The 16,617-nt window shown below is 48.9% G+C and overlaps 2 protein-coding genes across 2 annotated transcripts; one reads left to right on the top strand and one right to left on the bottom strand.

The window, feature by feature from the left end:
* Window positions 1-3,298: 3,298 nt before the first annotated feature.
* I303_106087 (uncharacterized protein) lies at window positions 3,299-8,193 on the bottom strand (the record flags this gene model as incomplete). Its single annotated transcript, XM_018409392.1, has 4 exons — window positions 3,299-3,322; window positions 3,432-7,102; window positions 7,161-7,804; window positions 7,883-8,193. The coding sequence occupies 4 exons, from the start codon at window positions 8,191-8,193 to the stop codon at window positions 3,299-3,301; spliced, it is 4,650 nt and encodes a 1,549-aa protein (XP_018261665.1).
* A 2,376-nt stretch (window positions 8,194-10,569) lies between these two features.
* On the top strand, window positions 10,570-16,467 carry I303_106086 (uncharacterized protein; the record flags this gene model as incomplete). The annotated part of the gene is made up of 7 exons (XM_018409391.1): window positions 10,570-11,309; window positions 11,370-11,692; window positions 11,745-12,389; window positions 12,451-14,715; window positions 14,780-15,298; window positions 15,370-16,297; window positions 16,368-16,467. 7 exons carry the CDS (start codon window positions 10,570-10,572, stop codon window positions 16,465-16,467), a joined length of 5,520 nt encoding a protein of 1,839 aa, XP_018261664.1.
* Window positions 16,468-16,617: the final 150 nt, after the last annotated feature.

Below are 16,617 nucleotides of genomic sequence, written 5' to 3'. Positions count from 1 at the left end.
GAGAATGAATAAATGGTGGCTTTTCCTGCTCATCCGAGACTTTCCTTCTTGCTTTGCTTTTCATAACCGATAAATTAACTTTCTTCAGGGTATAAAAGCCGGATGTAAGGGAAGACAATCCGGCTTTTACAGCACTGTTCGTTCCTGATAACAGCATCAAGACAGTCACGGAGAAATCGATTAAGCGGAGTATACAAAAGTACACGGCGTTTCCGCCTTTAAGCTTTTGACTTTTTAGGTAAAACACAATGTTGATCCGGACCCTGTGAGACTGAAGATCGTACGGAAATCCTATTTCATGGCGTCTACGGATCGACAGGAGATACATAGGCTCTCACTACAAGGCCATGCTTTGTACGTGAGAGTGCAATTAGCAAGATACGTGATTCCCTCAGTAGGCTAGCGCCGTTTTCGCCGGTGGCTCTCGTTGTTAGCATAGCCCTAAGCCTTACCTCGCCTTGCCAGGGATCAAGGACGCCGCGAAGATCGTCTCGTCTCGATCGCTTCTCGGTGCTCTCGCTTTGCGGAAATCACGAAGCGCTGAACATTATATATTTATTTTTCCCATTGATCACCGCTGATATCATTGTTCAGCTGAACACTCTCCCTTCGTTCCTTCACATCCGTTCCGGTTCCTTCCTGCTGAGAGATTAATCCGTAAGACACCGTTCACGCTTTCTCCTTAGATAAGGCTGAATCAATTCTCCTTGGTCATCTCAGCGGGGAGATCGGGAGGCAGTGAACGACCAAGACCAGGCGAAATACGAGGTCCTCTTCGCCACTACCATGTCCTGGCTCCCAACGCCAACTGTTCACACTGCACCCACGCACAGACGATGAGCAGACTGACTGCTCGAGCTCATCCCCGTGATCTTGTTCCATGCCGTACCGGTTGAAGATGCCGTAAGCTTTAACCGGGTGGCCAAGGAAAAACAAAACCAAATCCAAGCCTAAACTTTAGCTGTAGGTGGTGACGACATGAACATTACTTGTACCTTTACGATCTTCCTCGCTTGAACTCAGTCATGCATGCATCATCGAGCAAAACTGTCTGACCAGCAGAAGTGTGGAGTGAAATGAGTGACAACGGCCGATGAATGGGTGACTTAGTGCGATGATTCTGCGCTAGAGGACTGGCGAAGGAAGTGAGACATTGGAGTTGAAAAGCTACTAGATAAGGGAACTAACAGGACGATGATGATAATGCAAAAAGTCTGGAATATGTCGTCCAGAACTCAGTTTAGCTGGAATGAGTCTTTCTTGCACTTTAAATGCAAAATGGTGTGGCGCTCGATACCCAATAACAACGGCGATACCCATTCTGAGTATCCATCGTCGATGAACGCCCAAACACGATAGTGAAAAAACAATTTGAATATAGAGTGGAAAGTGAAAAACACTCTAGGTGAGACAAAGATCAACAGATTAAAGATCTCCCAGCCATCTGACTTGTGACCCTGAATCGCTGAAAACCCGGTGCAGTCAAAAGCTTCCTCTCGTCTGAGTCTGTACTGTCTTGCACGATCCATACGGATGCAACCAGATCCTCTCTGCGATGGCATCGAGTCTGGGTATCCTGATTCCAATCGAGTCAGCGCCTTCCGATAAGGATGTTTTACTTTTGTCTCTTGTTCGGCAGTGTACCGAATATTCGAATATTCAGCATCTGTGGGAGATACAGTAATTGCTTATCGCCCTCCTCAGACTCACAGCAGGCAAAAGCAGTTCACTCTGTCCGTGACACATGGAGTTGGAGATTATGCAGCGATAAGTAAAAAGGCAGGTCATACTGCAAACTACAGCCATACCTACCAAACCAAAATGAAAGATGAGAGATGCGCGATGATCGGCGATCGTTGTGTTGTTTATCTCTTCACATGTCGTGTTCATGCCGTTTATCTTACTGAATACGCTACGGAACGGACGGATGACGGCTTTAATTTGCATGCTTAGCGTTAATCTCTGCCGTATACAAGTATATGCTGCTCCGTGCCGTTTCGTACTCGCCAAAGATTCACGTAAAGACCACTTGTCAAAACGATCCGCCCAGCTGAGTTGTCTTCCAACTGTAGTTGCTATGGGGTCCTGAAGACATGAGAGCAAATGCTCACTGGTCGAACTGATAGCCATCATGAATGCATGTTCTGCTCTGACACTGGACTCGCTGTGTATGTATGTATGTACGATTGGCGTTCTAACATGGGAGAACAGGCTTGAGGGGCTCACTCACCCACCGCCTGGTCGGAATTGAGGCAATAACAAGGTTTAAGCTTCTTACGGCTTGTCTCACCGGCTTTTTGCAGTGCAACAATCATTTGGCTTGGGTCGGATATTCCTGTTGAGGAAACCCTGAATAAGTAATGTTTGTATCTCCGTATTCCACTTGCCTCATTTGTTAGTTGGTTACTGGACGATGCATGCAAAGCCCATAATCGTTCAGTCCCTTGGGGTATCGACAAGTTGCTCAGGTTGTATCCGCCTTATCTCCAGCAGCATTTGATCTCATTTGCCAACCACGTGCGTTGAGCTCTTCCACTCTTTCACTGACTATTTGACTATTCAGTAGGGCACCTACACTATACAGTCTCATGCCACGCTTGCGTCGAGGAACCTGTTGCGTGGATGCCTCATTGAACATGCATATGTACAGTCAGTAGCATATGTATATGGTGCAATGCAGAGTCTGCATGTCACCAGTCTTTGCCCAAATGGTACAATCGGTCTACGACCAGCTCAATGATCACAGTCTGCCCCCGCACATAGTGGCGAGCAGGGGATAGGCAGATGGCGATGCTCCCACGAGTCATCATATGACGGTAAAGGCTGATAGTCTCAATCCCGTCGACAGTCTCACAAGTCAGCTTAACTTGACAGCATTGCGCGTGGCAATCGAGCCGTTCGCCTTTCTTCCCTTGCGTGCTTCGCAGGGGTCCGATCAAGGACCTGCCGCATTCAGCAGGCTCAGATCCTGTCGAAGTGCACTGAGCTCATAGGCACACCATCACCAATGTCAACTTTATTGTATTGTGCACACGTCGCTGTCTGGACATCGAAGACAGACAAACAGGTCATACGGATACGACGCAAGGCGTTGCCTACGGACAGATGGCAATAATGCCATCATATTAAGTCATTGGTTCATACATTCACGGTCGTACGAGTACTATACGAGTACAAATGCTCATACGCTTACCCTATTCAGTACATATATCCGTAACATCCGTCCTTACTTAGCAATGCAAGATAAACTAAAAACCACACTCAATATGCATTATCTCCATCACCGTCGATTGTGACCCTAGAATCGCAACGCCGCAGCAGCCTAAAGAAGGAAGAACAAAGAACAATGCACAATCAGCGTAAATCCAGCGATAAGTGATCTCATTGATCCCAGTGACTTCGGCTCTATTGATCATTAAGCGAGGACTTACTCTAATATCACCCAAAGACAAACTGGCCTTTCCGCACATTTCCGTGAATATACCATTCTTTAAGAAGAGGTTTTCGGGCGTATCAAACTCTTCCACTTGTCCATCAGCCATGACCAAGATCCTATCGTAACTCAAGATCGTCTTCAATCTATGTGCGATACACAGTAGAGTCTTATCCTTGAATTCGTTCCTTATCGTCTCTTGGATCTTAGCATCCGTCTCTACATCCACACTCGCCGTGGCCTCATCGAGGATTAAGACTTTTGTATTTCTCACTAAAGCCCTCGCGAGTGATACCAAAGATCGTTCTCCTACTGATAAATTCCCACCTTCCTCTTCGATTACCGTATCTAACGTGAATCGCTTCGAGCTCGATTCATTTGACATTTCGAGCCTGTTCGAAGTCGACGGTCTGGGCGAGTTCGAGATCAGATGAGCTCTTCTTAGAGTATCGTATAGCTCAGCATCGCTCTTGGTGTTGAATGGATCAATATTCGATCGTAGTGTCCCAGAAAACAATAGCGGGTCTTGCGGGATGATCGATATACCAGATCGTAGATCGTTCAGACCAATCTTCGATACGTCGACACCATCAATCTTGATTGATCCTCCGGAAAGTTCCGCCATTCTGAAAAGTGCAACCATGATGGAGGATTTTCCGGCACCGGTTCTACCGACTACACCGATCTTCTCGTTCGCGCCAACGTTCATGGTCAGTCCTTTCAGCACGTCCGGGAGCTCATCTCGGTATCGCATTTTGACGTTATCAAATTCGATTCGACCTTCATGCGGCCACGAGGGAGGGGGCTGGACTTCCTTGATCTGATGAGGCGCTTCTTGGTCCAGCTCGTTGGCATAATGCATGATTCGCTCAGCACCAACCATATCATTTTCGACTTCTGCGATCTGTCGGACCAGCCACGAGAAAGACTGTTGAACAGTGATGATCGTTGACAGTCCTAGACCACCGGAGGCTGCGGACACCTTGTGAGAGCAGACCACGATGATCGCAACCGAGAAGGACAGGAGGGAACCAAGGAAATCGAGACGCATACCCAACCATCGCTGATTGATGATCGTGAGGTAATAAGCCCGGTTCTCAACGTCCATTCGATAGACGTTGTCGTTGAAGAATCGTTCGGATTCGCCGTAAGATCGGATGGTAGCCACGCCCGAGAGCGATTCAGAGAAATGCGAATAAAGGGAAGATCGCAAGATCGAATCAATTCGTTTGAACTCTCTAGATGACCTTCGGTAGAAAGCGGCATTATGGACGTAGAGCAGTGAGACGACACCCATGGCAATGAGGAAGTACGGTTCCACAATAGCCAGCAAGATAGTGGCACCGACAATATTCGACAAGGTACCGATGGCCATTCTCATAGCATCGGACAATGTGTTGTCGATGGTATCTGTATCCTTCGAGAACCTGTTCATGATTCGACCTAGAGGGGTGGTATCGAAGAAAGACTGGGGCGCAAACATGACTCGGGTGATGGCGTTTTTGTGGATTTTTACCGAGGCAAAATAGTTGATCAAAGCATTGGAGAAACCTTGGAAGAACATGGTAATAGCCGTCATTATACCGAGACCGGCATATATACCCATGTAGAAACCATTCCCATAGTTCCATTTGTACTCTTGCCACCATACTAGCCAGTACGAGGTGATTACGTATGTTGCTTGGGCGAACGAAATGGCGACCAGTAAGATGGGAAGCATTACCATACCGTTACCGGCCTTGAGGTAATCCCAGTAAGTACCTTTCTTGAGTGCACCGGTGTTTCTCTCTTCGGCTTGCATCAAGGTGTGAGCGGTGCCTTTGGCTACCATTCTAGCTCGATCGTATGTGTGTTTGGGTCCTGACGAGTTCATAGCTTGTTCCTCAGTCTCGATGGCTTCGTCATGCTGTTCTTCATTACCGAACTCTCTGATCAATCTCGCGAAAGCACCATCACGGGCTTTCAGTTCGTTGAAGGTACCCATTTCGCCGATATGTCCATCTTCCATCATGATGATGTTGTCCACGTAAGGTAGGAAGTGCAGAGCGTGAGTGACCAAGATTCGAGTCTTGCTATTGAGAGCACCAATGATAGCGTTAAAGAATAGCGCTTTACCAACACCGGCATCCAAGGCGGACAGAGGGTCGTCAAGAGCGATGATATCGGCATTGAAGTAGATGGCTCTGGCGATGTTGACACGTTGTTTCTGACCACCGGACAGGTTGATACCCTTTTCTCCGATTTCCGTACCATCTCCATCTTCGAGTAATTCAAGATCAGGTTCAAGGCAGGCATCCCTGATAGCCGCCCAATATCGCTCCTCATTCCAAGGTTGACCGAATAGGATATTTTCTCTGACGGTGGCATTCTGAATCCAAGGGGTTTGAGCGCAGAGCGAGGTGGAGCCGGAGAAGGTGACTTTTCCCTCGGTTTTTCGCATCTCACCCATAAGACCTTGAAGTAAACTCGATTTACCTGATCCGATCGCACCAACAATGGCTGTCAAAGATCCCTTGGGGATGGCCAAATCGATGTTCTGTACTTTGAAGATCTTTTCTTCGGGCGAATGCTCCTCTTGCTCATTCTTCTCGTTGATCGCTGGGACTTCGAATGGTGCACCTTGACCAACAGCTTGTTTACTTGCTTCCGCATCGTGAGGACCACCGGACGCCATCTCAGCTTCAATCTCGTCAACGGCGGTGATCTTCTTGGTTTTCTTGTTCCAGAACATTCGCTTCTTCTTTTTGGATTTGTCGCCAGTCTTCGAAGACTTCTGCTTCCCAGCATTTCCTGCTTGGTTTCTAGGTCCTGACGGGCCGCCAAGCGTCTTGCCATATCGGCCTTGAAGCTTCTTCATCATCCCGTCATCATCTTCGACCGGCGCAGCGTCCCAAGTGAAGGAAGCATGCTCAACGACAACGGCCTCTTCTTGGGATCGATCGATTCGCAAATTTTCAGTGATCAATTCGGCATCGAAGACAGCTTCTAATCGTCCCAAAGCGTTGATAGCGTCCGCTACAGCAGAGAGGGTCATAGGCCACATCATCAGGGGCATTCGCATCAATTGGAAGAGTGTGATGACCGTGAAGATCTTTGCCGCTTGGAGCTGATGCGATGTTGCGCTGTAAGTGATAAAGGACAAGATCGCTGCCAAGGTGGGAAGAGACATGGCAAAGGCCATCATACCGGATCGGAAGACCAAAAGAGATCGGATGTATTTGATCTCCATACCTCGGATTTGGTGTACCTTGTTGAGGAAGGGTATCTCCCATGCCATGTATTTGACAATTCTCATTCCACCCAGTATCTCTTGCAATAATTTGGCTCGCTTATCGGTCCACCTCATGGCCTTTTTACGGATCAAGAACAGGTTCTTCATGAACATGACTTGAAGAGGCGTCATGATCAGTAAGAAGGCGATACCAGGAAGGGCCGAGTAGCCGATTTGGACCAATAAGATGATGATGATCACGATCATCTGGATCGGAGCGGTCCAAATGATATGGGCGAAACCAGCGGCAAAATCGATTCGACTGGTATCGGTTGAAATGTGATTGACGAGTTTACCGTTCGGGATTTCACCTCTGGATTTCTGCGTGAATAATAATGCTTGTTGGTAGATACCCGAGATAAGGGCAGCTCGAGACATAACTCCGACACCCATCGATCCTATCAAAGACCGTCAGTCCTGCGTTCGTCTGTTCAAAAAACGAAAATTGTCACTCACGGACGAAATAATGGTGGATACTCAGGGACGAGGTGAGTAAGAGCAGCAGTAGACCAATCGCCATACCAACACCATTGCCTATCTTGGGTTTCGGTTGACCGGTCGCTTCCGCAAGTTGCCAATCCGTGGACCATGTGATCAGAGACCGTATAAGCAGCGGAGTGACGGCTTGGCAGACATCTCCGAACAGTTTGATCACTCCCGCCGACATGAAATACCATCCGAATACATCATTGAGCGCCAATGCTAATGAGGCATGTTTCTTGCCGTGCTTCTCCCTATATTCCTTTTCTCGTTTCTCCCTGTTGGACATGAGAGAGTACGCCACTCTCTTCGAGAAAGGTAAAGGCGTGTTTGGGTCTGCCAATCTAGCATTATACTCATTGGCCTTTTTCGTTCTTGCCGCGTAAGAGGTTCTGAGTTTCTCTGCTAGACCTCTGGCTGATCGAGCTTCATCCATCTTCCAAAGATCGGTTTCTTGCAATGGTCGAGCGGAACCTAGAGCCATCATCGGACTAATCCAGTTAAAAAAGAGCTTGTCGAAGAAGTTGGCCGTGACCTCTGGCGTGACCTTGGCGTCCTCCAAGGAGAGCGGTGGGGGCGGAGGAGGGTGCTTGGGCTTGACGAATGGCAAGGAGTGTCGCCTGTTATGAATCAGTATGTCAGCGTCGAACGATCAAGCGCAGCATGAGACGGAAGGGTGCACAGAGAGACGAACTCACCATCGCGGCTGAGTATACGGACCGCCACCGACATCTTTCAATATCTCTTTACCCGTCTTCTGCTCCATGACCACCATTACTTTCCTCTTGAGGCCCTCATCGTCCACTTCATGTATTCCCCTCTCCTCGTAATCGCTAGACATGATATCGCCTCTCTTCTCATCGATCGCATGTCCCTGCGATGTCTTCTTTTTCAATTCTTGTTCATCTTCAGCCCCGACTCTGGTTGAAGCAGAACGCGATGAAGAGGCGACCACATCGGAGGGTGTCGACGGCGAGGGATCGCGTATGTTGCTTGGATGGGATGCCATTATGCTTTGCATGCGGCGAAATGGCCAAGTAGCGGAAAGGGAGGTGGAAATATCAGGAAGAGATGGTCAAAGCGATTGATGGTCGATCGAAAGCGTAACCAAATCTGCTGTATGGTATGTACGCCCGACGGTCTCGGTTGCCCGAAGAGTAAACCTAAGATAGGATCTGAATCACTTTGTCCAGGCTGAACCCAGTTCAACTTCTATTTATGACTCCTTTCCAAGACAAAAGAAAAAGACAAAGGATGTTTCGGTTGCTTCGTCGTTCACGAATGGTAGGAAGTCGTTTTGCAGAGTAGAGCCAAATCGTGATGAGGGGATAGAATAGATAAGTAATCTCTGTTCGTGTGTTCGTGTGGGCCAAATTGTTGAGAGGCGAAAAAGTAAGACCAATATGGGTTATAACCTCGGAGAAAGCCGATTCGGTCTAAATGGTAAAGAGATCGAACTGGATAAGTATATGACGATGATCAAGCGTGACTACTTATCCATTTCCACAACGTGTGTCGTGGTCGTATGGGGGATGAATAAGCGTCAGACAGCGGTCTTACGGGAGTGTCATGTCCGAGGTGAGTGACGATGGGTTGATTGGTTGGTAAGCTTGATAAGTGTCGAGATGGGTTCGATCTCAGAGTTTGGCTGGTTTGGTCGTTTGTTGCATGCGGTCATTCGATTGTTTTTTTGTTATGTTCGGCCCCCGAGGCGGCGGATGGCCAGGGTGATTCCTTGGAATTCTTGGGAATCAGTACCTGAACCTGAACCTGGATCTGCTGATTCAGAAAATAGACACAGAAAAGCGGGCATCACCGTCCTTTCACCCCATTCTAGATAGGCGCTTCGACACGCCGTCTGACGCGTTGCTGTGCTTTCACCGACCTTCATCTCGGTCAACCAGCTAAGTCCTTCTCGAATTATATGTTGTCGTACAAAGGTGTAAAGGAGGTTTGAGTGGATGCGAGCGAGAAATTGTCCGCATCTCGATGGTCATAGGTAGAAACAATCAAAAATGTGCAAGGATGGAGATAGAGAGAGATGAGGAAGAGTGACATAAGTGAGTTCAAGTCAATCTACCACGCATCTAACAGGGCGCTCCAAGTGACAGCTCCTGCAGACGGGTCATATATGTCAAGCAAAGCCATTTCATCTTATGCGATCACATCTCCTCAGACCCACCGCTGTGACAGGGAAGTCTTGCAGAGCTTTCGGCATGACGGCGTGATGCGGTCCGTGACTAGTTGGGGATCAATCTAACCTGACAACCAAGATGTCCAAGACGTCATCGTGTCTCAGAGAAGCTCGTCAAGGTGAGAAGTTAAGCGAGAGTGGCATCTCACATAAAGGGAGGGGGACTGAGCTCTGAGTCTAGACTGTAAATGTTGATGTTTATAACGTTGGATGATAGAGTCTGTGCGTTGTATTTCGTTTGTTTGGTTTGAATTGGTTACCATCACTCATGAACTGACCACCAATAGCTGATTTCACTAGTTCTCCCACCCTGCGACTTGTAGAGGTATAATGCAAACATACTGACCAACTCACCTCTGCATCTTTTTCTCTTTCTTCTTCTTCTTCTTTTCCGTCTCCGTTGCATTCTCTTACGATATTAACGATCATCTAACGATTGACGATTTAACGACTTGACGATCTCATTCTCATCCTCTGTAACGACCTTTCTTGGATATCTCAGCCGACTTGCTTGTACCCTGTTGGCTCGGCCCGAGAAGACTGTTGTTATAATCCACATCAAAATTGGATTGAACAATATCATTCGTCCTCAACTCACTGTAATCGATAAGTACAAACATTAGCGACTCTACCGATCCCGCAGCACACACACACACACATATACGCACACAACATTCCCACTACTCCCATCACCATCCACCCCCTCCAACGCAACAAATATACCTTCGAACGCTTCGAGATCATCGGAATCCCGTGTTTAGCACAGCGTAGAATATCGTTCAACGTTGTGCTAAAACCGCTCCACAACACCCAACACCCATCAACCAAACTTCAGACGACTAGAACGACATCTTCCGCAAACATCACTACATCCATTCCTGACCATCCCGTCTCATCATATACATATTACCTCCAAAACGATAATCGAAATTCAGATTCGATCATCCTCGATGAAGTACTAGTATACCCAATCCAGCTTCTACGCTTGTTACGATCCATCACAACCATCACGAACACGAAATCAGTCACGACTACCTCCTACGAATCATATCCTTACATCGCCACTCACACATACATACACACTACCGTGCGTCAAGTCGGAAACACCAACACGCACTATCCCGCTGTTTCATCCTATCACGCGTCGAACTTCTCCTCTTGAACGCCAACAATATATAACGATATCCCATCATGACGCATTCTTCACTCTTCTCGCCTAACAACCATTTTAGGCATTCTCACTACCTTCAACCCGAGGGCAGTCTCGCTCCACCCTCAAGCTTCAGCAAGAATAGCACCGGCTTCCTGAAGAAGATACCCTCGGTACTCTTCAACAAGGAGAAGACTCCTATCAAGAAGAAAGCAAGTAAAGCTAGTTTTCGCATTCACGCCGATCCTTCGCCTAAAGCAAGAGCACTACCATCAAACTCGTTTCAACCTCCTTCAGCTGTTGCTGCGGTCAATCCTACCATCACCGGTGAAAAGGACAAGAAGACCAAAAAACCTCGAAAGGCTTTAGCAGATCTGTTCGGTTGGGGTAATCATCATCACAGCAACGATAATCGACCTGAAGCAGCCTCTCCCGTTCACGAGAAAGCTACATACGGTCCTGCAGTACCGCCCAAAGATAACCCAGCTATGCTGAAGAAGTTGAACCGACCACCGTCTACCAAATCGAGCCAATCCAACTACGGATCCCTTCGACCAACTGTTCAACCCATCATCACCTCCCGACCATCTATCGGAGATGATCCATTTGTGAGGAATGGTGAAGGCGCTGAAGTGGTTGAGCATGTATACCGATATACTGCTCAGACTCCATCGGCTAAAAGTATCGCTCTGGATCGACGAGCCAGTGTCTCATCGAGTAAGGCTATGTCATACAAGACTGTGTCTAGCGATGTACACAGCACTAAAGAAGTTGCGGAACGGTGAGTGGATCACACTCAATCTTCCGCCAGGCATGCGGCTGACCGTATCAATCAAATCAGAAACCCACCCCTCTCAGCCGTTTCTATCACCGAACAACGCAGAATTTCTGCCCCTCTCGGCCCAGCTCCATTGGTCGACCTTCCTCCCCGAGCAGCTTCTCTAGGTAGAGTCTTGGGTGCCACAATGGCCGCGCCGCTGCCTCAACTGCCTGAATCACCAATCGAAGCGGAAGACGTGCCGATCAAAACGCTCAAAAAGGAGAAGACCAAGTCCAGGGTGTGGGGCTTATTGGGTAGAAACAAATCTAAAAAAGAGAAAGTACGAACTCCAGACATTGGGGTGCCAACTCTGACTGCCAAAGAGCCCTGGGCTCAGCCAACCTGTGAGCGATCTACTCAATGGCATCTGGGAAATCTGGCTGATTCCGATTTCAGTGCCCACGCCTAGCGGCTCGCTTGTCGCCCATATTGATGACAAATATGCTGCTGCCACTCTGAAGTCGAACGTCAACTCAATGCGGTCGACGGCGCCACACCGACCGCCTGTTCTCCACATATCAGCACCATCTACGGACAACGCGCTTCTCGGTCAACCACCTGCTACTGCATCATCAATGGTCTCGACGCGCACGGCCAAGCGATCGACATTCGATGATCATGAGACTTCACTCAATAGCACACCGTCCAAGTATCCTGTCAACTCAGGCCGGGGTGGTGTATGGGAAAGTGTCGTTGGCACGAGTGCAACCAGAATCTGCAGCGAAGAACCTTGTCATGCTATCGAAGCTCTCATGGGTCCTTCACGCTTACCCAAGAGAAAAAGCCTTACCGGGCTTTTCGGTGTTGCCATCAAGAGAAGCTTTGATAGGATCAAGCCATCATCGCCTCCTCGGTCTCATCGACCTGACATTTCGCCTCCACGGATTGCAGCTGAGCCCACCCTCAGACCTCTTTCGGAGGAGATTGAGGAGGCTTCGAAGCCGTTCAACACCGGTATCATTCCGTCCGATAAGTTCACCAGCCGGTTCAGCTTACACGAAGCGCCTGAGTCCAAAAAGGAGGAAGTCTCCCGCCGAGATCGTGAGTGTAGTGGTATGCAAACTTGAAGCATGTCGGATTGCAGCTGACCTATCGATGATAGCGAGTCTGCGACGAGTTGCGTCTGCTACGGACAAGCTGTTCAATCTGGTCTCATGCCTCGAATTCTCGCCAGCATCCAGCAACAGCCCCACAATCCATCGGATGGGATCTCGCAATTCTTTCAACGGTAGTCCAACTCCCGTGCGACGAGTTAGATCAGCGTTGCTGAGCAGTAAAGTCAGCGTTAGCTCCCTCAAACCGCCTTCTGTCAACATCAGTCCTCTCAAGATCGCTCTTCATCGAGCTCAAGCCGCAGCGAACCAGCAGCCAATGTCCCCTCCTCGAGAAAGCCTGGTCCGGAAAGGAATGCGAAATATATTCTCGCCGCCTTCTCCTGTCCCGCAAAAGCATGGGGCCCTTCCTTCGCACCCTGAATTGACTGACTCCAACAAAAGCACTGACGAGCGAGCGGGCTCGACGCAATTGATCGGTGCGACTCGCAACAATGGCCAAACCGAATCTCATCAAGACGGTCTGCACTCGGACCTGCCTGAAGACTTACGAGCGTTTTTCGGCAATACCTCAGCTGCTTTTGGAGACGCTCTCTCGCCGGTCAAAGCAACATCCCTCGGCCTTCCCGCCCCTCCGCCACAGAACAGAAAGTCTTCTCGTCGATGCAATCGAGCGCCTCCTGCTTTGTCTCTGCCGCCAGTACCGGATGTCCCAATGCCTGCTACAAATTACACTGCCGTCTGTCTTGATGTTCAGGACGAGGACAACGAACAAGATCTCACCATGCAGGAAGACATGCTCTCCGTGGCAAATGGCGATCGACGCAACTCATTCGATTTCACCAACGAGTATGCTTCTCTCGATCAAGGGGATCAACGCGCTTCCTTCGTGGAAGCTCTTCGAAAAGTCAATAGTAACCCGATGATGTTGCCTGCTTTACCACCAGTACCTGCTCTTCCGGATATTGATTCGATGATCACCCCAACCTCAGAGGTCATTCCGTCCTTCCACATATCGAAGCCTTCTGATAGCACTTCTTTGCACGAAGATTCCGAAGACGAGGACGATGATGGCGAATTCGGTGATGACGAGACTTTGGACGACACCGCCGTGATAAATCATGTGGTAGGCATTGCCAAGACATCACCCGTCAGGCGAGAACCTTTCAGAGGTCAATTTGCATTCCAACAGCATGTCGCTACGATGCCCCGCCACCAGGAGAGTCATGCTTCATTTGGCGCTCCTGAACCCGTGCTATCCATCCCTGAAGCCCCTGCTCCTGGCAAGGGAAGAAGAGGTCATCATAAACGAGGTGAATCGGGAATCAGTATCGCCACAATGTCCAGTATTGGATCGGTTATTGGTACCGGCAACGAAAGGGAATACACGAACTACTTCGATGTCAACTTTACAAACAATCAAAACGCCACGCATACTCGTCATCACTCGACTGCCGAGACTATCGACGAAGTCTCCGAAAGTTCACCACCGCGAAGAGTCACATCACAAGATTCCATCTCAAGTAGCATCGCTGAGAACGCTGGCGGCAAAACACGTCCAACCACGCGAAGAGGTCATCACCATCGAAGAAACTCGTCAATCGTCTCTGTTAACTCGCTCAGCGAAGCTATCGGCCACAATCTCTCGGTCGGTCCTCCGGTCAGTCTACACAACAGCCGAAGGCCATCTTACGGATACATCAGCAAACATCGTCGAAATGCTTCCAGCGAAAGTAGCTTTGGTCGACCTGATTGGGCTGCGCACCGAAGAAAATCCTCCTCAGTATCGACTGCCGCCTCAAACTTCTCCATTTCGCAAATCGCTAGGCCAGGTCTGGGTGATAGGATGTTCCAGCTTGACGGCGGTGTTCAGTTGACCTCGATCACAGGTTCACCTCCGGATGCTGAAACTGCTTCGCACAGTAACCGATCTTCAGCTTACATTCAACAACATCAACGTGAATCCTCATGGGATAGCCTATTCGATGGCACTCAATCCAAGATTGACGATTCGCTGTTTGACCATGGTCAGCAGTCCAGAGACTCCATGTTCGATTCAGATAGTTCTTTCAACAGGTCTTCTGCTGACGGCGATTCTCTATTTGGTCCCGAACAAAGCTCTGCTAAGAAGCCTTTCTTCCTCAAGAGTCTTAGACCCGTATCGACTGTCAGCACCGCTACTAGCGTATCGAACGGTGACGACACATTCCAACATGTTCAAAATTATATTCAGAATGTCGTCACCCCTGTCAAAGCTATACCGAGAGAGATTCAAGCTTGTTTGCAAGCAGAAGGTGAGGACACATCGAACATGAGTGAGTGTGATCTTTGGGTCATGCGGAGATTTGCGATACAAAGGCTGATATATACCTGGTTTAGCTCCTCTAATCAAGGCCAAAGTGCAATCTGTGCCAGGTCGACAAATGCTTGGTTCTTCGATGTCTCGACCCGCGAAGCCAGATCGAAGGAGACCTGCTCAGCTTATTTTGGCCGAACCTCCGCTTGAGACTCCAGGTCTTACTTCGCCTTCTGCGTCTGAGACGTCCAGTCGATTGTCCCTCGACACCAACGCTGCTTCGATCACACTAGGTCACAGAATCAGACCCATTGGTGCTGGTCATTACAGACAAAAATCATCTGCTGGTGTCAAAGTCGAGGCTACAATCCATGAAATGCCGTCAATGGCCACGTTACGCGCGAAGAATAGTCCCCGACCAACAAGCGTAGTATCCAGAGAGCCAAAGATAGTCGGAGTGGATGATCTTGGCGAACGAGAGGAAGTTGATCGGATGAAATCGGTCAGGAAATGGGTAGAATGGGAGAGGGAAGCACTTGATGAGTTCAGGAAAACCAAAACCTGCTGGAGAGATAGTGAGGAGAGCAAGCATGCTCTGGACGGTGAGTCGAACATGTACCTCGCAGGTTCGTGTATCGCGTCGGCATTGAGGCTGATCGATTCAATTGAATAGACTGGAAGATGCCTACCACGCCAGCTGAGATCGCCTTGTTCCTCGCGCAATCGAGTCAAGCGTACAAGCCTCTCGATCAGATCCCATTAGGTCGAAGTAAGATTGCCCATCGAAGAAAGTCGTCGCTCAGCGATTCAAGGGCAATGCTTTCCCCATACGGATTGCCATTACCTCGCCCGCCACCTGAAGTGCAAAAGCCCAAGTCCTCCTTGACTACGAAGTACCAGAAGAAGGGTTCGACCTCCTCGACAATCTCAGCTACCTCAGCATTCGCTTTTGCTTTCCCATTCCCGGACGACGCTCCCGCATCCGACCCTGCTCTTGCTCCTGCTCCTTCAGTCTTCGATCAATTCGCCAAGCCAACGTCGACCGTCTTGTCTGCATCCACCATTGCGGATTCAGCTTCGGCAGGTAAAACCGAGAGCAAGCCTTTCAGTCCATTCTCGTGGACTTTGCCTTCGTCTGATAAGAAGGAAGGATCCACCTCTATCTCAGCTCCAGTCGACCATTTCGGAGTGAAGAGATTCCTCGAGCCTGATACTAGGGAGACTGATCAAAAGAGGAACAGGGTAACTTCGACAGCTAGAAGACAAGCTCTCGGATGGGGTCGAAGGAGAAATTCAGATGGACCTGAGACGACGATCGGTCTGGGGTACAATAGGAACGAAGATCCGCCTATGCCGAAATCAGCTGTACCTCTTCAGCTGAGAGACGGCAACTTGGGCAAAGCTTCTTCTTCCTCCTCCTCTTCTTCTGCTCCTTCTTCTGCAAAGCCGACAACAACGAAGAACGGCGGAAAATTGATTCCCAAGAAATCAGGCGAGAGGAGCAAGGACAAGAAGACCATCAATATTTTCCAAGAAGTTTCAGGTACATCGAAGAGAAATATCTTTGCGCCGACGAGAGACCAGGAGAATACTTCGAATCAGTGAGTCCGAAGCTTTCTCATACGTTATACGATCGGGGACAGAGCTGATACAGACATGATTGTTTTGTAGGCGGGATTCGAAGTCCAAATTAGTGATTAAAGGTAGATCACCAATCAAGAAGAAGGCTTTGAGGCAGGTAGTCAGTCAACCTCGTGCTTTGAGGGTATGATCCCTGTTGAGAGGTTTGACGGTTGAGGATTGAGATGGAGTACAGGTGTGGAAATTTGAGAAAGTTTATTGAAACTGCAAAGACGTCTTTAAAATATCTGCTTTGCCTGATTTTGCGCTGCACTGCTATTCTTTGCTTTGCTTTGCTTGC

This window comes from Kwoniella dejecticola, chromosome 7 (assembly GCF_000512565.2).
Source record: "Kwoniella dejecticola CBS 10117 chromosome 7, complete sequence".
In the NCBI taxonomy this organism is placed as follows: Eukaryota; Fungi; Basidiomycota; class Tremellomycetes; order Tremellales; family Cryptococcaceae; genus Kwoniella; species Kwoniella dejecticola.
This window is presented reverse-complemented; position numbering and strand designations above follow the sequence as displayed.